General features: G+C 44.1%; 1 protein-coding gene across 2 annotated transcripts in view; it reads left to right on the forward strand.

Annotated features, from left to right (window-relative positions):
- Positions 1 to 23,791, forward strand: part of AKAP6 (A-kinase anchoring protein 6) — a 424,676-nt gene that overhangs the window by 382,790 nt on the left and 18,095 nt on the right. For both annotated transcript variants that reach the window (XM_073639078.1, XM_073639079.1), the window contains one exon: positions 2,862 to 3,077. In XM_073639078.1, the coding sequence (XP_073495179.1) occupies positions 2,862 to 3,077 (216 nt within the window). The remainder of the gene's footprint in view (positions 1 to 2,861; positions 3,078 to 23,791) is intronic.

The raw sequence follows: 23,791 nt of genomic DNA on the forward strand, positions 1-23,791 counted from the left end.
ACCTCTCCGGCGGCCCCCGGTGTCCTCCTGGGCGATGCTGTCCCGTCGGCGGCTCGCGCCCCGCAGTGTGCTTCCAGGACCTGCGGTGACGTCACTGATCACCTGATGGTCACGTGACCATCAGCTGATCGGTGATGTCAGAGATCACCTGATGGTCGCGTGACCATCAGGTGATCAGTACCAGCATCAATCTGCTGATGGTCACGTGACCATCAGCTGATTGCTGAATTTGGTAATCAGCTGATGGGTCTCATAACCGATCAGCTGATTGCTGAAGCCGGTAATCAGCTGATCGGTCTCATGACCAATCAACTGATGGTTCCCACAGTCTCTAGCTCACCGGGGCTCATCAGCTGATGAACCCCAGTGACCTCCTGCAGTACTGTATACTGACAAGGGGTGATTTTACACTCCTGTCAGTATACAGTGCTGTATTCTACAGCTGTGACATCAGTGATGGCTGATGTCACAGCTGTAGAAATTATCCAGATCATCGTGGGACAGTCGTGACCGTGGATTGCGTCGTTGACGGCAGACAGGTGAGGAATATTGTTGTTTGTTTTTTTATGTTTTTTTTAGGAGATCGAGGGCTTCGCGGAGGCGGGTAATAAAAAAAATTGTAGAACCGTGTGTGTTTTATTTCTTTAAAATACTTTATTCTGGCCGTGTCTTTTATTGAAAATGTGCTGACCATTTTACTACGCGGTTAGTAATGGGTATGCCCTCCATTACTAACCTAGGCTTCACGTCAGCCGCCAATACAAGGCTGACGTGAACCCCAACTCCATTACCCCCTGCCACTGCTACAGGGCAGTGTGGAAGAGCGAGGCTAAGCGCCAGATTTGGCGCATCTTATGGATGCCCCATTTCTGGGACTGCTGAGGGGTGATATTAATAGCTAGTATTCATGGCCCATTCCATGGCTATTAATATCCACCCACAGCTGTCTAGTTTAGCCTTTGCTGGCTCAATTTTATAGGGGGGCCCTACGTAAATTTTTTTCTGGGGTCCCCCTGTAATCTAGCCAGTAAAGGCTAAACAAACAGCTGTGGGCTGATATTAATAGTCAGGGAACATTGTTGGCTAATGGCCCCTTCCGCGGCTAATAATATCATCCTCCAGAGGTTGGCTTTCCCTCTGCTGGTTATAAAATGATGCGGGAGCCCACGCCATTTTTTTTTTAAATTTTAGACTTTGTGCCCATAATTCAGACGTAGCAGCGCTTTGGACACAAATTTTTGCTGCGTTCAAAATGTTGCATTCTATTGAATGCAAGTAAATGCACTTGTGTTCACTGAACCATGTGGATTTACCGAATTCAATACATTATAGTGGTCAAATTTCTTTTGTGGAGACTAGCGACTCCACAAGAGGATTTGACATGCTGTGGTCCTGAAAGACGCCCCACATGTCAGTGTTCATGGGTGATTCGCAGCCTCTGATGCGCACATAGCGGACATGGGATTTCTAGAAATCCCATCCACTATGCTGTAACATCTAGATGCTGAGGTTTGACGGTGAATAAACACGCAGCGTCAAACCTGCAGTGGCTCCTGACCGTGGCCACGTACCCAAACTCACCCGCAGCATGTCAATTTCTGTAGTGGACACGCTAGTCTCCGCTGCAGATTTTGACCGATTGAAGTGTCATTATATGCGGTGGATTCACATTTACCGACAACAAAAGTGCGGCATCAGAACACCGCGTTGTGGACGCAACATAAATACTTTGTGTCCAAAGCGCTGCTGAGTGCTGATCGGGTGATGTAGTGGCTAACGAACCAGTTGGAGATGTTAATTATGGCCAGGGAAAATGTTTGTCTAGTGGCACCTTCGCAGGCTAAAAAAAACAAACAGCTCACAGCAGTTGCATAAATTACATGAATAGAAATGCTAATGAAGATTGGGTGAATGGGACTAGCTGACACCCATCTCTTTTGCTTGGTGATGTCAAGGTGTCAATCAGACCTTTTTATGACCAAGCAAATTAAAGAAACAGACAGACACAGTGTAAACACTTTATTTGAAATACAACACACCCATTCTTTAATCATTTAAATGAACCAGTATACTCACCCCAGTTCTATGGTAATCCAAGGGCTTAAGTAATGTTCCACCAACTTTATAGCTCCAAAAATCATTCATTGATGCTCTAAAACGTTTCAAAAACCGCTTAAAAAACGCATGTAAAATGAGTCAAAAACGCATGTAAAAACCGCATGCGTTTTTTCTGGCAAGGAGAAACAAAAATGCTCAGGAAATTTCTGCTTCAAATCTGCATCGTGGGCACATACCCTAAGTCTATGGAGTATCAGAACGAGACTTCATAGGTTTCCATTGTAAAAGAGATTTCCGGGTAACACACAGAGCATATAGTGAGCCGGAGAGTCTGAAGAGTGGTGACGTCACTGAGAAGAGGAGCAGATGTGTGCTAAAGACTGGAGAAGGCGGCGGCGCTAGCTGTAGGTGAGTACATTACATACACATATACACAGATTTATTAAAAAGAAATCTTTAACTTTTTGTATTGACCTACATCATTGTAGTTGTTCAATAATAAAATTGATCATTAAAAAATATAAATTGTCTAATAATTCTGTATACTGTGTATTGTAGGCATCTGTCTAATGATGGATCTGCTTTAGCAGTATGATATGATATTAATATTGATAGACCCTCTTTTTGTCCGGCACATATGAATGCCAGGGGGGATCATATAAGCCCCGGAGACCATTTATCATTTATTAGAATCAAGATTTTCTACGGTCTATAGCTTTACATGAGACTTCCTTGATTCTCTTTACGTACTTTTTTCTAATATTGTCTCTCCTCGCTTTCCCTCTACTCCACTTTTTCCACAGAGATCTCTTTCTGAAGCACTGTCAAGCTGCGTGCCACATCCTGTGCTCTCACCTGGGAGTGGGAATCTAGTGCAGCAGTTGGATCAGCGAGTCAAAGAGCTGAAATCATGGCTGAGAGATACTGAGTTAGCTTTGTATAACTCTAGTTTGAGAGTAGGAAAAGAAGAGAGTCATAGAGAAAACGAAATTCTCCAGCGAGAGCTGCACCAATTCCAGGTAGGCCGCTAACTGTCCTTCACCTTCATACCGGAATTAAAACTATTGTTTCTGTATATTTGCACAATTTTCTTGTAGGACTAATTACAAAAAGTAACTCAGAAGCCCTTTTTGATTCATCAGTAAGTCCTCAGAATTTGTTTTAAAACTTATTTAGGTATACTGGTTTTTAGTAAGCATACAGTGTGTATAGTCACTTAAAAGAATTAGTACATGATTTTTGCATCCAAGAACTGTACAGGGGGCATTCCTTACTTCAGACATTATTATAGGAAAGGATTCTTTGCAGTTAAAGTAATTCAACTATAGAATGTCCTAGTACAAAAGTAAGACTAACAGATACAAAAACAGCAGTAAAATATAGACTAAGGGCGTGATTCATTATTACATTTGTGTCTTTTTTGTCTAATTTTTGCTGTTTTTCACATATTCTTCATTTGTGCTTAACTCTTCTTTTATGTAGTGCTTTTTCGAAAGTCCATTTTATATGCGTTCATTTGTTTGTTTTTTTTATGTTCGCCATTGTGGGCAAGGTTGGGGCTTCCAGATATTTTCAGCTGATTCATAATTTTTGACTTACTGTATTAAAAAGTTGCAAATTTTGACACAAATATACTACGGTCTTCCCCTTCCAAAGTGGTTTTGTGTATGCCAAATATTTTGTAATAATTTTTAGGCCGTTTTGTAAAACATGCAACTTTTTACAATAAAAAGTCGCAATACAGGTCAAGGACAAAAATGAAGAACATATTTTTGACTTTGTGCAAAAGTCATGAACCGCATGCAACATTTTGAAGAATTTAGCACAAAAACATCAACTAGACAAGAAAGAAAAGTGGCTCAAAAACCCTGCAAATACTTAATTGGTGACTACCAACATATAAGAGCATCAGTCTCAAATAAATTGTAACTAGAGATACACCATTGACATAGAACACGACCACAGAAATAAAGAAGATGTATATAATCTCTTAAAATACCTAATTTATTAAATATATATATATATTAAAAAAATAAATATAAATATATATATATATATATATATATATATATATATAGTACAGACCAAAAGTTTGGACACACCTTCTCATTTAAAGATTTTTCTGTATTCTCATGACTATGAAAATTGTACATTCACACTGAAGGCATCAAAACTATGAATTAACACATGTGGAATTATATACTTAACAAAAAAGTGTGAAACAACTGAAAATATGTCTTATATTCTAGGTTCTTCAAAGTAGCCACCTTTTGCTTTGATGACTGCTTTGCACACTCTTGGCATTCTCTTGATGAGCTTCAAGAGGTAGTCACCGGAAATGGTTTTCACTTCACAGGTGTGCCCTGTCAGGTTTAATAAGTGGGATTTCTTGCCTTATAAATGGGGTTGGGACAATCAGTTGTGTTGTGCAGAAGTCTGATGGATACACAGTTGATAGTCCTACTGAATAGACTGTTAGAATTTGTATTATGGCAAGAAAAAAGCAGCTAAGTAAAGAAAAACGAGTGGCCATCATTACTTTAAGAAATGAAGGTCAGTCAGTGCGAAAAATTGGGAAAACGTTGAAAGTGTCCCCAAGTGCAGTTGCAAAAACCATCAAGCGCTACAAAGAAACTGGCTCACATGAGGACCACCCCAGGAAAGGAAGACCAAGAGTCACCTCTGCTTCTGAGGATAAGTTTATCCGAGTCACCAGCCTCAGAAATCGCAGGTTAACAGCAGCTCAGATTAGAGACCAGGTCAATGCCACACAGAGTTCTAGCAGCAGACACATCTCTTCAACAACTGTTAAGAGGAGACTTTGTGCAGCAGGCCTTCATGGTAAAATAGCTGCTAGGAAACCACTGCTAAGGACAGGCAACAAGCAGAAGAGACTTGTTTGGGCTAAAGGACACAAGGAATGGACATTAGACCAGTGGAAATCTGTGCTTTGGTCTGATGAGTCCAAATTTGAGATCTTTGGTTCCATCCACCGTGTCTTTGTGCGACGCAGAAAAGGTGAACGGATGGACTCTACATGCCTGGTTCCCACCGTGAAGCATGGAGGAGGAGGTGTGATGGTGTGGGGGTGCTTTGCTGGTGACACTGTTGGGGATTTATTCAAAATTGAAGGCATACTGAACCAGCATGGCTCCCACAGCATCTTGCAGCGGCATGCTATTCCATCCGGTTTGCGTTTAGTTGGACCATCATTTATTTTTCAACAGGACAATGACCCCAAACACACCTCCAGGCTGTGTAAGGGCTATTTGACCAAGAAGGTGAGTGATGGGGTGCTACGCCAGATGACCTGGCCTCCACAGTCACCAGACCTGAACCCAATCGAGATGGTTTGGGGTAAGCTGGACCGCAGAGTGAAGGCAAAAGGGCCAACAAGTGTTAAGCTTCTCTGGGAACTCCTTCAAGATTGTTGGAAGACCATTTCCGGTGACTACCTCTTGAAGCTCATCAAAAGAATGCCAAGAGTGTGCAAAGCAGTCATCAAAGCAAAAGGTGGCTACTTTGAAGAACCTAGAATATAAGACATATTTTCAGTCGTTTCACACTTTTTTGTTAACTATATAATTCCACATGTGTTAATTCATATTTTTGATGCCTTCAGTGTGAATGTACAATTAATGGCAGAACATACAATCAAAGAATAAGGAAACATTTACATATTTGTCCAGCTAATGTAGCATGTGGTCCTGGTACACCAACGCGCGTTTCACCCTTGCTTCTTCATATGTTTTCCAGTTATACAAATCTTGAAGATTTATAGGTATTTGCATAGTGTATTAGGCTTTATTCACACTAGCTTCATGACTTTCATAACAGAGTCATGACAAATCCCAATACATTTTTTGGGTGAGTTTTTTTTTATACTGCGTATTTTTGAAAGAATGCAAGTAAACTATTTTATTTAATGGGTGCAAAAAATCTTCAACATCAAAAACTCACCAAAAGTTCATTGAGGGAACGTAGCCTTATCAATGACTCTATCAAGCTTCTGACTTTCATCACGGAAATCCAAAAGCAACAATGTAAAGAGAGCCTCAGGCTATGTTCACACATTGCGTTTTTTTTTTTTTGCTGCATTTTTTATGCTAATTAAAAGTTGCTTTTTACAGTACCAGCAAAAGCTATTAGATATCAGAAATCTCATGCACTTGCTTGTTTTTCTTTTTCCCTGACTGAATTGGAAAACTGCTGCGTTTTTTAAAACTGCAGCCTGTCAATTCTTTCAGCTTTTTTGCAGTGTAAGAGCTAAAACACAGCAAAGTTGCAAGAAAACACATCAAAACCTGTTTTTTAGCTGCAGCTTCTTCACTGCAAAGAGATCGGGTTTTGGCTGCAGAAAAAAAGCAACGTGTGAACATAGCCTTACACAGCTTAAACTGTTTTTCTTTTGCTTTATGAATTGCTGACACATCTATAAAAAGCTCATGCTTCTGATCATTTGGAAAATATTATTTATGGTGTTACAATATAATAGAAAGTAGTATAGTAATAATATTAAAAAGTTTAAACAAAATAATTATCAAGAACATAGATATTAAATAATGTTTGAGCGGAAAACAATTCCCTCCATCTTCAAGTAGAATCTGCTGCCACCTTCTGCATTGCCCAAGTGTCAGGGTAAGTGATGCTGACAGGCACGATAAGAGATCGATATTCTCACTATAATTAGTAATAAAGTCTTGGTGCTGAGGTCACAGGGCCATTGAGCCCTGTACTAGCGGAAACCCCTGCCAGCTTTCTGCATTGAGCAGTATGTCTATAGCATCCAAATGCCCTTGATGCAATTTTATTTTACTAAAGTCTCCCTGTATGGGCGATTAAAGGGGACAATAGCAAATCAATCACATAACATTTCACATTTACTTTCATTGAGTTGAGATTTATCTAAATCCATATAAACTTGTCAGACTTTTGTGATACGACAATTTTTTCTTGATTTTGCTTAAACACAAGGCCGTACATACAACGGAGGCACACAACGAGGTATAAGCTATGGGGTCCAGCCCTAGTTGGGTCCGTCTCCTTTGCCAATGCAGGGACTGATGAATGACATGGATGGTGAAACAAACCTTCTGTCCTTCCGCTGCAAAACCTAACACCGTGATTAAATACTTTTACAGTGCCAGAAAAAAAAACAGGTTATTCCCAAAATAAAGCAAAATTATTATTTTTTTAATATAGAGTAAATGAGGAATAAAATAAATAAGAGAAAAATATGGAAATTGGATTTCCTCAAAAGTGATGACGTATCTTGTAGGAGTTCGAACCCAAGGAGTTTTTAAAGAATGTTCTTGAGGAAACGCCGGCGTTTTTTTTTTCCTGGAGCATCTTTTTTAGTGTTTTTGTTGTTGTTTTGTGCTAGCTCATAGACACTTTTGGGCACCGGTGAGCTTTTTTTTTAGCATTTTCCTAGCATTTTTAAGGTGTCTTTTTTACTGACATTTTCAGAGCGGAAAACGCCTCTCTTCTTTTAACTGCTTGGAATCTTTGGAAACCTGAAGAAGTTGAAAGACACTGAAATACCTGAACATATGTACAGCAAGTCATTTTTACATAGCATTCAATGTAAATACTTTTATGCCCAAAAATGGCAAAAGTATTCTCGGAGTCTTACCTTTATTGGCTAACCAGCATATATCTTTTTTTTTCTGGTTAGCCAATAAAGGTTTCACTCCAAGAATACTTTTGTCATTTTTGGGCATAAAAGTATTTACATTGAATTTTCTGGCTAACAGGGTACCACAATATACTTTATATTGTACATCATTTACATAACATTCATATATTCATTCTTTTGAGAATTTAGATAGCGGTTTTTCAGGGTTTTTTTGGAGCAGAATCTTCCTGAAAAATGCTTTATGCGTACATTCCCTGAGGATCACACTGCTGTGACCCAGTCCAAAAAAAAGGTAACCATAGTATTCCAGTGGATCCGTTTGAGTGCTGTTGCTACCTTCTTTTTTTGCTGTGTTTTTGAGGCTTTGGGCACTCATTAGGGATTAATGCCCACCTGGTTCATAACATTAAAAATGACGCACCCAGATAGACCCCCATAATAATAATCAATGGGGTCCCTCTGCTTCTGTTTGCACAAGTCATGCAATGGATCCCTTTTGGACAATAATTCCATTTGTCGGTTCCTCAAAATGGATCAGACAAACGGCATGTCAGAATGGAAGTGTGAACGGAACCTTACTGTGTTGCATTCTAAATCACATCCAGGTATCGAAATAGTAAATGTAAAATTCCAGTCCTTGGCCTGTCCTATGTTCCCTACCTTACACCTTCCTGCTGGTAAAATGAAAACTTCTAGATCTGCTATATTGTTTCTCCCTCACTACATAGACTTCTAAATGTGCAATGTATTGGAGAAAATTGCCCAGCAGCAAGCAAAGTGACGCGCCCCCTGGGACATATTCCTTTTTGAGGGGAATACCCGGCACCGGATCAGATGGGGGGTTGTAGTCTCCGAGCGGCTGTGACCCGGCCCCGTGCCCAGGGCGTCAAGCTCAGTGTGATGTGGCAGTTCTACAGATGTTACTAAAGTTCTTTTGTGTCGACTACGCCACCCGTTGTGATGCGGTCACTGTGGCCGCCGCTGCAGCAGGGTCCGCTGAGGCTGATGGTGGGTGCGCAGCTTGGTGAGATAACCCCCAACGGGAGAGGTATAGCCTCAGAGGGGACAGGCGCAGAGGATGGGGGTTGTGGTGGTGTAGTGCAGACGGCAGTGAAGACAGAGTCGGGTTGTGCAGTTAAGGGTGTTTACTTACTGCGGATGTTGTACTGGTCACTCCAGCTGCTAGTGACCACCCGAGCCGTGCTGCGTCCACCAGGTCCTGGATCCAGCCAACCCCCAAACAAGTCCGGAGCGTGGCCCTGAGCTCTCTTTCTGTCCCGTGCTCTGGCCGCCCCCACCAGTAATCCACCTAGGTCCAGCTCCCTCGGGCCTTCTGTTGGGACACCCTTGGCCCTGGGTTCCCTGACCCTTCATGTGGTGTGCCTTCGGGGTGGATGTGATGGGTGACCGTGGCAGACGCTGCCCACGGTCTCCGGTCTCTGGCTGGGGAATGTTTTTACCCCCACCAGCTTGGGTTCCGGTACCCTGTGCCGACTCCTCACCCGGTGCTTTAATTTGGGTTCTTGGGTCCTCTCTGTTTTCCCCTCTGGGTACTCCTTCTCTGCTCCTCTCTCACTCAGGGTCTCTCTTCTCCCTTGCTGCAGGCTGACTTCCTCTCTCTGCTTGCTGTCTGCTCCTCTGCAGCTGTCTTGCTGTCTCCAACTGACTTGTTCTCTGCATCTGACCCTGATTCTAGTTGGTGCCCACCTTATATATCCCTCTATGTGTGAGCTCAGGTGACCAGCACCCAATGAGCTCCTATCACTACCCAGACTGCTCCCCCTATCTGCCCCTACACTACATGGGATGTACCACCCCCCTCCCACTCCAGCCAGGAACAGACTCGGTCGTACCTGCACATTTCTAAGTGGGAGTACCGTTGGTCTGTTCCTCGGAAATGGGATGTATGTAGTGCATGCAGCCTACCGAGCTCAGTCCCACACTCCATCCTTACCCGGGAGTGGAATATCACACCTCTGGGTTGAGGTGCAATACCCCTGTAGCAGCCGAATCCTCAGGGTGCTACATTCCCCCCTGGTAAATCACAGCACGTCCTCGGGCTGTAAGACATAAAACATCACCAAAACATACAAATTTTTTCATAAACATATAAAACATATAAAACAACATATATTAGCATAAAACTTTTCATATACAACATTCTCGTCGTCTCTTGTTTCAGGTTCCTCCTCCGGACACTGTGCAACGTGTGTCCGGGAAACGTGCGACAGTCTCTTAGAAAAAACTGGTTTTCCTATAAAACCAGTAGGGGGCGCTTTAGGAAGCGCAACTATATACAGGGGTTAACGGGTAAACAGTTCACTGGTCCCAACGGGGACTATTTTAGCAGCAACGGTTCACTGTGCCCCGACGGGCAACTATATACAGTCTCTACTCCCGTCCTCAACGACGGCTCCCTCCTGCTTTTTCTTGGTGATACGGTGTTGCTTCAGACCCGTCCGGGTCCTCTGGCTCCTCCTCCCCGTACCGCAACTCCTCCTCCGTCAAGCGGTGTACGTGGAGGGCGTAAGGTCCTTTGGCACACTTGTGCCGGGTGAAGGTGACCTCGTCTCCGATGTAGAGGTCACGACCTCTGTGCCCCTCCGGCAGATGGGACTCCACGTCTCTGCGCGTGACAAAGACGTCGCCGGGGGTGTTGTTGTCTCTGATAAAGCCCCACCCATGCTGCGGGTTGAACTTTATCACCGTCCCGATGGTGCGGGGACAGTGCGCTGCACGGGGGTTCCTCCTAGTCCGGCTCTTCTGCTCCGCGCTCCGGATTTGGGCCTGTTGTTCTCTGACCCGCCTCTCCTCCCGTTCTCTCGCAAACTCTGCTAGCTGCTGACGACAACACTCAGTACGCTCAGCGGCGACTGCCCGAGTTTCTCCGGTGAACCCCATCAAATCTTCTCCCGTGGGGTCCCACACGAATTGGGCTTCTTCTAAAGGAGGCGAGACCCGAGTCACGGGCTTCGGAGCCGGGATCAGGGGCTCACACAAGGGCCCTAGTCTTTGTTGCCGCTCCAGCTCACAAAACTCCTCGGGCCAGATAAAGGGCCGCCCGTCCGGCCATGTGAGCTGGCTGAAGAGGTCCTTTCCCAAACTCGGCACCCTTGGTTTTGCGGGTGCGGGCGCAGTGGTGGTGGCGCCCAGGTCGCCCAGGCCTTGCGGCCAGGCCTGAGGCACTTGGAACGTAAAGGGCACCGTTAATACGGCGGCGCCCTGTGCTACCTGGCCTTGCGGCCAGGCCGGAGGCTCCGCGGAGGTAGGGGGCGCTGTTGGTGATGCGGCGCCCGGGGGTACTAGGCCTTGCGACCAGGCTGGTGGTATTTCCTGCTTTGTCACGCTCCGGGTCGAGGCGCGTGACGTCACAGGGGTCGCTGCGGCGGCTTCCGGTCGGGGCCTAGTCCATAGCGGTGACATGGCGGCTACGGGCACAGCAGGGGGACTTTCGGGCTCTGCGACGGGGAACCGGGGCAGGTGGGCGGTCTCTCGGTATGGGGTATAAGCGTCCCCTTTACCTGCCTTCATACGTTCGGCTCCCTTCTCAGCGCCGTCTCCGTCCTTGGGTCCTCCCGCGTCATCCGTAGAGGCAGTTGGTGTCCTCTCCCAGGGGAGCATGCTCCGTGGACGGGTTCCAGCTTGCTGGGCCATCTCCCGGCTCCACTCCGCCAGTATCTCACGCTGTACCCGGGCCATCCTCCTTGCGAGGCCCTCCAAGGCAGTTTGTGCACACTCCCGGTCTCGGGGGAGCTGCGCTAAGATCTCCGCTAGACCTAGCGGGGTTGTGGACTCTAGCAGGCTCCTGACCATCGGGTCGGTGCTGCTCTGCTCTTCTTCCGGCAGGCTCCTGGCCAGCGGGCCGGTGCTGCTCTGCCCTCCTTCCTCGGTCTCTAGCAGACTCCTGGCCAGCGGGCCGGTGCTGTTCTGCTTTCTCTCCATCTCCGGGTGAGCTCCTCCGCTACTCCTCGTTAGACCTCTTGCCTCCGGGTGCGCTCGCTCCAGACTGCTCCAAGCGGCACCCATCTTTGTTCTCTTCTTTCGTCTCCTCCCACTTCGAGGGCGGTCCCGGGGCAACTCGGTGACTGTCAGCTCCAGGGGTAGTTCTTTCACGCTGACAGACACCTCCAACATCACAGTCTCTGTTGGTGGGGGCGGTTTCCACTTTTGGCGCCATTTTCTGTCCCGGCCCACGATGGGAGGTGGCCTCTTGCCCTCCTTTGGCACGCCCATAATGGCGTCCGCTGCTCTTCCAAGGCGGGAAATCTGCGGTTTTGGCGGGAAGCGTCGCCCAGTGGCGGGAAACTCTGCAGATGGCGGGAACAAGCTGGAAATGGCGGACAATCGGCGGGAAACGACTGGTGATGGAGTCCGATGGCGTGGACCCTCCGGAACCGGCGGGAGACTTCTTTCTGAGGTAAACTTGCACTTTTCTTCAGGCACGCAGTACCCGGGTGCTGCGGGCACGTAATCCTGCCGACTACGCCAAAGTTGACGCGCCCCCTGGGACATATTCCTTTTTGAGGGGAATACCCGGCACCGGATCAGATGGGGGGTTGTAGTCTCCGAGCGGCTGTGACCCGGCCCCGTGCCCAGGGCGTCAAGCTCAGTGTGATGTGGCAGTTCTACAGATGTTACTAAAGTTCTTTTGTGTCGACTACGCCACCCGTTGTGATGCGGTCACTGTGGCCGCCGCTGCAGCAGGGTCCGCTGAGGCTGATGGTGGGTGCGCAGCTTGGTGAGATAACCCCCAACGGGAGAGGTATAGCCTCAGAGGGGACAGGCGCAGAGGATGGGGGTTGTGGTGGTGTAGTGCAGACGGCAGTGAAGACAGAGTCGGGTTGTGCAGTTAAGGGTGTTTACTTACTGCGGATGTTGTACTGGTCACTCCAGCTGCTAGTGACCACCCGAGCCGTGCTGCGTCCACCAGGTCCTGGATCCAGCCAACCCCCAAACAAGTCCGGAGCGTGGCCCTGAGCTCTCTTTCTGTCCCGTGCTCTGGCCGCCCCCACCAGTAATCCACCTAGGTCCAGCTCCCTCGGGCCTTCTGTTGGGACACCCTTGGCCCTGGGTTCCCTGACCCTTCATGTGGTGTGCCTTCGGGGTGGATGTGATGGGTGACCGTGGCAGACGCTGCCCACGGTCTCCGGTCTCTGGCTGGGGAATGTTTTTACCCCCACCAGCTTGGGTTCCGGTACCCTGTGCCGACTCCTCACCCGGTGCTTTAATTTGGGTTCTTGGGTCCTCTCTGTTTTCCCCTCTGGGTACTCCTTCTCTGCTCCTCTCTCACTCAGGGTCTCTCTTCTCCCTTGCTGCAGGCTGACTTCCTCTCTCTGCTTGCTGTCTGCTCCTCTGCAGCTGTCTTGCTGTCTCCAACTGACTTGTTCTCTGCATCTGACCCTGATTCTAGTTGGTGCCCACCTTATATATCCCTCTATGTGTGAGCTCAGGTGACCAGCACCCAATGAGCTCCTATCACTACCCAGACTGCTCCCCCTATCTGCCCCTACACTACATGGGATGCACCACCCCCCTCCCACTCCAGCCAGGAACAGACTCGGTCGTACCTGCACATTTCTAAGTGGGAGTACCGTTGGTCTGTTCCTCGGAAATGGGATGTATGTAGTGCATGCAGCCTACCGAGCTCAGTCCCACACTCCATCCTTACCCGGGAGTGGAATATCACACCTCTGGGTTGAGGTGCAATACCCCTGTAGCAGCCGAATCCTCAGGGTGCTACAAAAGCACTTGGGAGAAATGGCTATATTGATCTCTCCAAGGCATGATAAAACTTAGCTTTAACCCTGGTAGGAGGTCCTCCTTAATTTACACCACAGTTAACTAAGAACTGTATACAGTCTTCAGTCTTTAGTGAGAATCACAGCCACTCCATGATAACTGGAAGGGGTTTATGAGATTACAATAAAGTCTGCTTATTTTCAGTAACAGCACCACTCTTGTTCATGGGTCACGGCCGGTATTACATCTCATCCACACTCCCGTGAGCGGCCCATGGATAACAGTGACAACATTTATAGAAATAAATCTGTATTAGCTGAAAAAAAAATAATTCAATAATTCCCTTTCTCTTGTAGCCAACTGATGATGAAAAATTATTAATATTATTATCATTTACCAGTATATTTGAATTCAATTCAATTATATAAGTAATATATTCTAATATATAATATAATATTTAATTGAATAATACTGTATATAATTTATTATTATAATAAATTCAGTAATTCCCTTTCTCTTGTAGCCAAACAATGATGAAACATTATTATTATGATTATTCGTATTATTATTATTAATTATAATTTAATTTCAGAATATATAATAATATATTATAACATATAATATAACATTTAATTGAATAATATATAATTTATTATTATAATAAATTAATTAATTCCCTTTCTCTCGTAGCCAAACGATGATGAAAACATATTATTATTATTATTATGATTATTCATATTATTATTTATAATTTAATAATACATAATAAATTATAATATATAATATAATATATTTAATTTAATAATATATAAATTATTATTATGATAAATTCAGTAATTCCCTTTCTCTTGTAGCCAAATGATGATGAAAAATTATTATTAACCGCTTCGCGACGCCCCACTGTAGATAAACGTCGGCGCTTGCTGGGCTCTGTGCAGCGCCGACGTTTAAAAACGGTGGGTGGTCCCGCAGCACTCAGGACCCCCAGGGTCCTGCAAGCGCTGCGGTACCGGTTCATAGCGATAGCTCTGACATGTGGCATCATGGGGACCTGATTGGATCAGGTCCCCATGATGTTAACCTGTTCCTATCTTCTAGATGCTGCGATCCATAGCGATCGCGGCATTTAAAAGATAGTGACAGCCGGTGGTCGGTGATCGGGACCCCCCACATACCTTAGTAGCGGCGGGGATCCCGGTGCTGTGACCTCTGACATCATCGAGACCTGATTGGCTCAGGTCTCGATGATGTCAGCGTCACACCAGCCAATCAGAGAGATCACTAGGGAAGTTTGTTTTAGCAACAAACTTTCCCGGGCGATCTGGCTGATAAATACACTGTTTCTCCTCCGATCTCAGTGAGAGAGCAGAGGAGAAACAGTGTGACAAGAGCTGTCAGCCTTGCCACAGTAAAAGTGAAAAAATAAAAATAAAAAAGAAAGTAAGAGTTAGGGTTAGTCAGTCCTGTCAGATCAGTCAGTCCTGTCAGTCAGTCAGTCCTGTCAGATCAGTCAGTCCTGTCAGATCTGTCAGTCAGTCAGTTCTGTCAGACCAGTCAGTCCTGTCAGATCTGTCAGTCAGTCAGTCCTGTCAGATCAGTCAGTCAGTCCTGTCAGATCAGTCAGTCCTGTCAGATCAGTCAGTCCTGTCAGTCAGTCAGTCCTGTCAGATCAGTCAGTCCTGTCAGTCAGTCCTGTCAGTCAGTCAGTCCTGTCAGATCAGTCCAGTCAGTCCTGTCAGTCAGTCAGTCCTGTCAGATCAGTCAGTCAGTCCTGTCAGATCAGTCCAGTCAGTCCTGTCAGTCAGTCAGTCCTGTCAGATCAGTCAGTCAGTCAGTCCTGTCAGTCAGTCAGTCCTGTCAGATCAGTCCAGTCAGTCCTGTCAGTCAGTCAGTCCTGTCAGATCAGTCAGTCAGTCCTGTCAGATCAGTCAGTCAGTCCTGTCAGTCAGTCAGTCCTGTCAGATCAGTTCAGTCTGCCCTGTCAGTCAGTCAGTCCTGTCAGATCAGTCAGTCAGTCCTGTCAGATCAGTCAGTCCTGTCAGTCAGTCAGTCCTGTCAGATCTGTCCAGTCAGTCCTGTCAGTCCTGTCAGTCAGTCAGTCCTGTCTGATCAGTCAGTCAGTCCTGTCAGTCAGTCAGTCCTGTCAGTCAGTCCTGTCAGTCAGTCCTGTCAGTCAGTCAGTCCTGTCAGATCAGTCCAGTCAGTCCTGTCAGTCCTGTCAGATCAGTCCAGTCCGGTCAGTCCAGTCAAAAAATATAAAAATAAAATGGCCCGTCAGACTTATACCGCAGAGGAGGTGTATGCCCTGCTGTGTTCTGATAGTGATGACAGTGCAATCTCAGATGGAGATGTGGATTTTGAGGGCTTTAGTAGCGGTGACACTGAGAGCTCAGAAATGAGCAGTGATTCTGGTCCATCCTCAAGCCCAAGGACCAGTACAGCAATAGGGGCAAATAGCGCTACTGGAGAAACGTCTCCAAATCAGGGAACACTGCCCAGTACAAGCGCTGTCCCTGCTACCAGTGAATTGGCGCACGCCAGTGAACAAGGGGCTTTGCCACATGATCTAGCATTTCCCAGATGGGAGGCTTCGGATTTGGCTGCTCCATTCAGCCCTGATTTCAACGCCACTCCTGGTATAAATGTGGAGGTGGAAGATTTTGGACCAATTCATTTTTTTAATTTGTTTTTTACAGAAAGCTTGCTAGAGCATATTGTCGTGCAAACAAATTTATATGCGTCCCAATTCATAAGCCAGAATCCCCGATCTTACTATGCTAGGGCAAATTTATGGACACCAACTAATGTCCCGGAAATAAAAAAAAATTTAGGACTTACATTTGCCATGGGGCTTGTTAAAAAACTGAGCATTCGATCCTACTGGTCCAACCACCCTGTTCAAGCCACCCCTATGTTTTCAGTTGTTCTTACTAGGACCCGTTATGAAATGCTCATGCGGTTTTGGCATTTTAACGACAATAGTCAATGCCTGCCCAGAAATGCCCCAGAACATGACAGGTTATATAAAATTAGACCCATCATTGAAAATTTGTCAGAAAAATTCTTAAGGCTCTACACCCCAACACAAAATATTTCTATAGATGAGTCCCTTGTAAAATTCAAAGGAAGACTGCACCTCAAGCAATTTATCCCATCTAAAAGGGCAAGGTTTGGAATAAAGCTCTATAAAATGTGCGAAAGTTCAACCGGATACACATCCGCTTTTCGCATATATGAGGGGAAAGACAGCCAACTAAACCCACCAGGATGCCCTACTTATCTGGGGACATCTGGAAAAATTGTTTGGGAGCTGATAAGTCCATTTTTTCAAAAAGGCTACAATCTATATGTGGACAATTATTACACCAGCATACCCCTATTTAAAAGTCTGGTTGAACACAACATCGGGGCTTGTGGGACCATCCGTAAAAACCGTCAGGGGTTTACACAACCATTGGTCAACCAAAAGTTTCAAAAGGGGCAGTCAGGGGCTGTACGCAACGGAGAGCTGCTTGCCCTGAAATATAGGGATAAGAGGGATATTTTTGTCCTCAGCTCGATCCACACAGATGCCACAAGGGCCACTGTAGAACTAGGATCCACCACTCCGAAGCAAAAACCTGTGTCAGTCATTGACTACAACAAACACATGGGGGGTGTGGACCTTGCAGACCAGGTTCTACAGCCATACCAGGTATAAAGAAAGTCCTATACCTGGTATAAAAAGTTGGTTATTTATTTGTTTCAGGTGGCCACATACAATTCTTTTGTGTTGTACAAAAAAGCAGGAAATTCAGACCCTTTTCTTGATTATCAAAAAAAGGTAATTGAAAATCTTGTTTTTCAAAGTGTTAGCCCCGCTCATCCATTAGAATCTGAGGATGTGAAAAGACTCACTGAGCGACATTTTATTGCACTTATTCCAGCAACGGAAACAAGAAGGAACCCCCAGAAAAGATGTCGTGTATGTACTAAGAGAGGAATGAGGCGTGATACCCGCTACTATTGCCCACAATGCCCATCATTGCTAGCCTTATGCGTCACTGACTGCTTTAAAATCTTCCACACAGAACCACGTTTTTAAACTGTAAAAATGTATCCCAATTTGTCATTCAAACATTTGGTTCATTTAGTGAATGACACATTCGAGTAGAGCTCACTTAATTTCCAGGGGGGGCTCTCCAGAATCTAAACCTTCCATTGCGTGCTTGTTTCTGGAAATCATCCATTGAGTTAAAATGGTCACTAAACCCATAGATGAATTCCCAGAGGGGTGTCATTTCCAAAATGGGGTCACTTCAGGGGGGATTCTTTAATTCTGGTACTTAGCGCCTCTGAAAAGTGCCAGAACAGCAGAATCCCCCCTGAAGTGACCCAATTTTGGAAATGACACCTCTCTGGGAATTCATCTATGGGTTTAGTGACCATTTACCTATCTACTTATTTTCCCACCACTAGATTAATTTATACAGAGGAGTAGATTGTAAAATTCTGTCACTTGTTGGGGGTTTCCTCTGTTTAGGCACCCCAGGGGCTCTCCAAATGCAACATGGCGTCCGCTATCGATCCCAGCCAAATTTCCATTCCAAAAGTCAAATGGCGCTCCTTACCTTCCGAGCCATGCCGTGCGCCCAAACAGTGGCTTTGCACCACATATGGGGTATCAGCGTGCTCAGAAGAAATTGCACAACACATTTTGGGGTCCATTTTTTCTGGCTGCCCTTGTGAAAATTAAACATTTGAGGCTAAAGTAGCAGTTTTGTGTTAAAAATGTGTTTTTTTATTTTCACACTTCAACATTATAAAATTCTGTGAAGCCCCTGGGGGTTCAATGTGCTCACTACACATCTAGATAAGTTCCTTGAGGGGTCTAGTTTCCAAAATGGGGTCATTTATTGGGGGTTTCCTCTGTTTAGGCACCTCAGGGGCTCTCCAAATGCAACATGGCGTCCGCTATCGATTCCAGACAAATTTCCATTCCAAAAGTCAAATGGCGCTCCTTACCTTCCGAGCCATGCCGTGCACCCAAACAGTGACTTTGCACCACATATGGGGTATCAGCGTGCTCAGGAGAAATTGCACAACACATTTTGCGGTCCATTTTTTCTGGCTGCCCTTGTGAAAATTAAATATTTGAGGCTAAAGTAGCAGTTTTGTGTTAAAAATGTGTTTTTTTATTTTCACACTTCAACATTATAAAATTCTGTGAAGCCCCTGGGGGTTCAATGTGCTCACCACACATCTAGATAAGTTCCTTGAGGGGTCTAGTTTCCAAAATGGGGTCACTTGTTGGGGGTTTCCTCTGTTTAGGCACCTCAGGGGCTCTCCAAATGCAACATGGCGTCCGCTATCGATTCCAGACAAATTTCCATTCCAAAAATCAAATGGCGCTCCTTACCTTCCGAGCCATGCCGTGCGCCCAAACAGTGGCTTTGCACCACATATGGGGTATCAGCGTGCTCAGGGGTAATTGCACAACACATTTTGGGGTCCATTTTTTCTGGCTGCCCTTGTGAAAATTAAACATTTGAGGCTAAAGTAGCAGTTTTGTGTTAAAAATGTGTTTTTTTTATTTTCACACTTCAACATTATAAAATTCTGTGAAGCCCCTGGGGGTTCAATGTGCTCACCACACATCTAGATAAGTTCCTTGAGGGGTCTAGTTTCCAAAATGGGGTCACTTGTTGGGGGTTTCCTCTGTTTAGGCACCTCAGGGGCTCTCCAAATGCAACATGGTGTCCGCTATCGATTCCAGTCAAATTTCCATTCCAAAAGTCAAATGGCGCTCCTTACCTTCCGAGCCATGCCGTGCGCCCAAACAGTGACTTTGCACCACATATGGGGTATCAGCATGCTCAGGAGAAATTGCACAACACATTTTGGGGTCCATTTTTTCTGGCTGCCCTTGTGAAAATTAAAAATTTGAGGTTAAAGTAGCAGTTTTGTGAAAAAAAGTTAAATGTTCATTGTTTTCTTCCACATTCCAAAAATTCCTGTGAAGCACCTGAAGGGTTAATAAACTTCTTGAATGTGGTTTTGAGCACCTTGAGGGGTGCAGTTTTTAGAATGGTATCACTTTTGGGTATTTTCTGTCATAAAGGCCCCTTAAAGTCACTTCAAATAAGATGTGGTCCCTAAAAAAATGTTTTTGTAAATTTTGTTGTAAAAATGAGAAATCGCTGGTCAACTTTTAACCCTTGTAGCTTCCTAACAAAAAAAAATTTTGGTTCCAAAATTGTGCTGATGTGAAGTAGACATGTGGGAAATGTTATTTATTAACTATTTTGTGTGATATATCGCTCTGATTTAAGGGCATGAAAATTCAAAGCTTGAAAATTGCAAAATTTTCAAAATTTTCGCCAAATTTCCGATTTTTTCACAAATAAACGCAAGTGATATCGAAGAAATTTTACAACTATCATGAAGTACAATATGTCACGAAAAAACATTCTCAGAATCAGGGGAATCCGTTGAAGCGTTCCAGAGTAATTACCTCATAAAGTGACAGTGGTCAGAATTGAAAAAATTGGCCCGGTCACGAAGGCAAAAACAGGCTCTGGTGCGAAGTGGTTAATATTATTATTATGATGATTATTATTATTTACAATTTAGTTTAATAATATATCATAATATTTTATAATATATAATTTAACATATTTAGTTTCATAATATATAATTTATTATTATAATAAATCCATTAATTTCCTTTCTCTTGTAGCCAAACAATAATGAAAAATTAGTATTATTATGATAATTCATATTATTATTATTTATAATTTAATAATACACAATAAATTATAATATATAATATAACATATTTCATTTAATAATATATAATTTATTATTATAATTAATTCAGTAATTCCCTTTCTCTTGTAGCCAAACGATGATGAAAAATTGCGCATAATAACACATGTTATTCCATACTACTTCAGTTCAGCAACTCCCTGGTGACCTAGTGGTTTATACTGGGATTGGTTTCTGTTTTATTATCACTATATTCTGGAGTAAGTCCTAATCAGTTGTAGGTATTCCTTGAAGGAAAGCCTGGTACACAAGTGTCACATAAGGGCTCGTGCAGACAAACGTATTTTCAGTCCAAGTGTGATCCTACAAATTATCAGATCGCACTCGGACCAATGTTAGTCTAGGGGAGACATTTTCTTTCTCCATCTGTTCCTCATCTCACAGGATCGGATCACACAGTGATCACACTTTGATCAGAGTGTCATTTACATAATGGTCCCTTTTCTCTCGGATGAGAGAATCTAAGGTTCTCTGCTTCTGTCCTAACAAAGACATACAGAGCCCATACAGTGACAGCCACACCATCCCCTCATAGCAGTATCAACAAACATGGCCCCAATAATGGTGGAAGGTTCTCCATAAGACTATAGCAGCAAAATGGAAATGAAGTAAGTATATTAAACAATTATTTTATTAGCAACATAGTTAAAAAAAGGGAAAAATTAAAAATCAAAACATACAAGGATAATAAAAGGACACGGGTCAACGCGTTTCAAGCATAACTGCTCTTTTTGTTGCTAATAAAATGATGTTTTAATATTCTTACCTCATGTCCCGCGGGTGCTGGATTTTTCCATTTTGCTGCTATATCTACACTCAGAAGTCAGTCTGGAGCCACCATGCACCACACCTCGATTCAAAGCATTTTTCAACAGTTGGTGAGCCGATATACAATATTTCTACTTTTTGTTCTCCCTAAGAATGGCTGTACATAAGTCAGTTGTCCATGTGGAACTGCCTTGTTTTTGGACTTTTCAGAAGAATATGCTAAAATGCCTATACTAGCGACTGGACTGGATTTCAGTGTGACTGACCGACTATCTAAGGTATATGGGCGCTTTCTGACTTCCCTGACTTCCGATTCAGCATGAGAAAGAAATTGCAACATGCTGCGAGTGGCTCCGCAAATTGGTTCATGTGCACCCATACAAGTCTATGGGTGCACAGACAGAGACAATGGAGAAGATGGGGAAATTAAGCTCTCCATCTTCTCCATACCTGTGATATAATTCTCTCATGCGAGAAAATCGGATCACACTAAGCTGACACTCGGATCAAACTCTAGTTTGATCCAAGTGTCATTACCATAATCAAGCTGATTCTCTTGGAAGAGAGAATATATGCTCGTGTGAGCGAGCCCTCAAGAACATATGCCCGCTCGGCTGAACTAGGTGTGCATTTGTTTGGTGATTCGGGAGCGATGACTGGCAGTCAAATGAGGGTTCAGCTAACCTTTACCTAAAATGGATGGCCATTTAACTACCCTGGGAAAATAATAAGTGAATACTTTTTAATTTGCTTATTTCTCTAGGTGCACACAGGACTCAGATTGGCTCATAGCTACCATATCGGATTTACTGTATGCGCCGTGTGTCTTACTGTACATCCAGTCTGATGTGTTCACTTCCTTGAGTCCTTCCCTCCCGTGAGGAGTGATTAGGACCCTGCCATGTGCTTCATTATCAGCGAGCACTTTAATAGTGCCATTTAAAAGGCCATATTTCTGCCTCCCTCGTTGGACCAGGGATGATACATGGTGATAATTGGCAGAGAGAGATGGCTCTCAGTGGCCTTTTAATCGGCCTATTTGTCAGACTTGGTGTCGGTGTAAGACGAATTATATTGATGGCTCCTCTTGGTTCTCCAGTCGCTGACACTTAACCTGTTCACTGCCATAGTTTCAGAATCAGCATGTCAGCATTGCGAGAATATAGACGGGAATCTACAGCATGAACAAAAAAAAAGTCATGTTCTGATTTTAGCTGCAATTACATGATGTTTTCTCCTTATTATCGGTACTATTACTCAAATGCAGGCACCTTTTTACCACCAGAGATTATATTCAGTATATATAGCAACAAGGTGCAATTTTGTAACTAACAGACATCAAGACACAAAGAGTTAAAAGAAAAATAAAAAGATTTATAAAATGAAGGAATACAGCCACAAAACTATGAGTCCTTTTACTTCTTCATTAGATTAAGGCGAATTCTACAATCCTACATCCTGGGCAATATTACAATCCAGGTAAAGCCCTAATATAAAGACATTTATTCTGACATCGGTAGTATTGACGTAGTCCTTCCCTGATTCTGGATTTCTTATCAACCATTCATTTGCTGTTATTTCCAGGGAAATCTCCATCTTTCTATACAGTTTCCTCTGCAGTGGCTGCTGAGTATGGGGAAGCTATAGCAATAAAGGCAACCTGTCATATAGAAAATGGCATCTGATCTGCAGGTAGGGTGTTATAGAGCACGAGGAGCCGATCAGACTCATAGGCATTCTTGTGGGATCAATTTCAGTAAAACTTGCATTTTATTAATTAAAATCCCTTACGTTTGTATGTATCTGTGTCCAGTGGGCGGTCCTACTAGTGATTGACAGTCTTCCCCGAATGACTGTGCACATAGAGATAGCTGTCAATCACTAGTAGGACCACCCACACTAGTAGGACCGCCCACACTAGTAGGACCGCCCACTGGACTCATGAATGTCAACATCAGGGATCTCAATGAATAAAATACAAATTATAGTGAATCTTTTCCAACAAACCCATATATCATTCTGCTCAGATTCTTCTTCTATATGCCATGCTGTCTACAGATCAGATGGCATGTGCAAGGTGACATGTTACATTTAAATGCCAGCCATACAAATAAGTGGCCATGTGAGTATGCCAAGTGGAATTTGCTATTATACAGCATGTCTCCATTCTGGAAAGGATCATGAGTAAGGTACACTTTCTATGATGTCCATATGCCTTAAAGAGAACCTGTCACCATGAAAATGCTGTCCAATCTGCAGGCCCCATTTTATAGGGGCAGCTGAACAGATTGATATCTAATTTTCTGAGAAAAAATTCAGTATAGACTGTGATTTAATCATTTAATCCTCTGCTCTTTCTTGGGTTTTCCAGTGGGCGGTCCTATCAGTGATTGACAGTTACCTATGTATGCACACTTATACAAGGAAGGCTGTCAGTCACTGATAGGACCGCCCACTGGACCGAAAACCCCAGAAGGAGCAGAGGATTAAATGATTAAATCACAGGCTATACTGAAGCTTTTCTCACTAAACTATATATTAATCTAATCTGTTCCTTCTGCTCTATAACGTGGTGCCCGTAGATTGGACTGCATTTTTATGGTGACAGGTTCCCTTTAAAGGGGTATGTGGACAGGGGTTGTCTTCTTTTGAGATGATCCCTTTAAAGGCTATCACACTGTTATCTTAGGAACTGAAAGAAAATTATACAAAAGTTGAAAATGAGGGAATGAAATGAGAGAAACACTGAGATCTGCACTGTCCTTTTCATTTATTTTTTTT

The sequence above is a fragment of the Phyllobates terribilis genome, unplaced genomic scaffold (assembly GCF_046119375.1).
Source record: "Phyllobates terribilis strain yellow unplaced genomic scaffold, ASM4611937v1 Scaffold_7__3_contigs__length_470593459, whole genome shotgun sequence".
In the NCBI taxonomy this organism is placed as follows: domain Eukaryota; kingdom Metazoa; phylum Chordata; class Amphibia; order Anura; family Dendrobatidae; genus Phyllobates; species Phyllobates terribilis.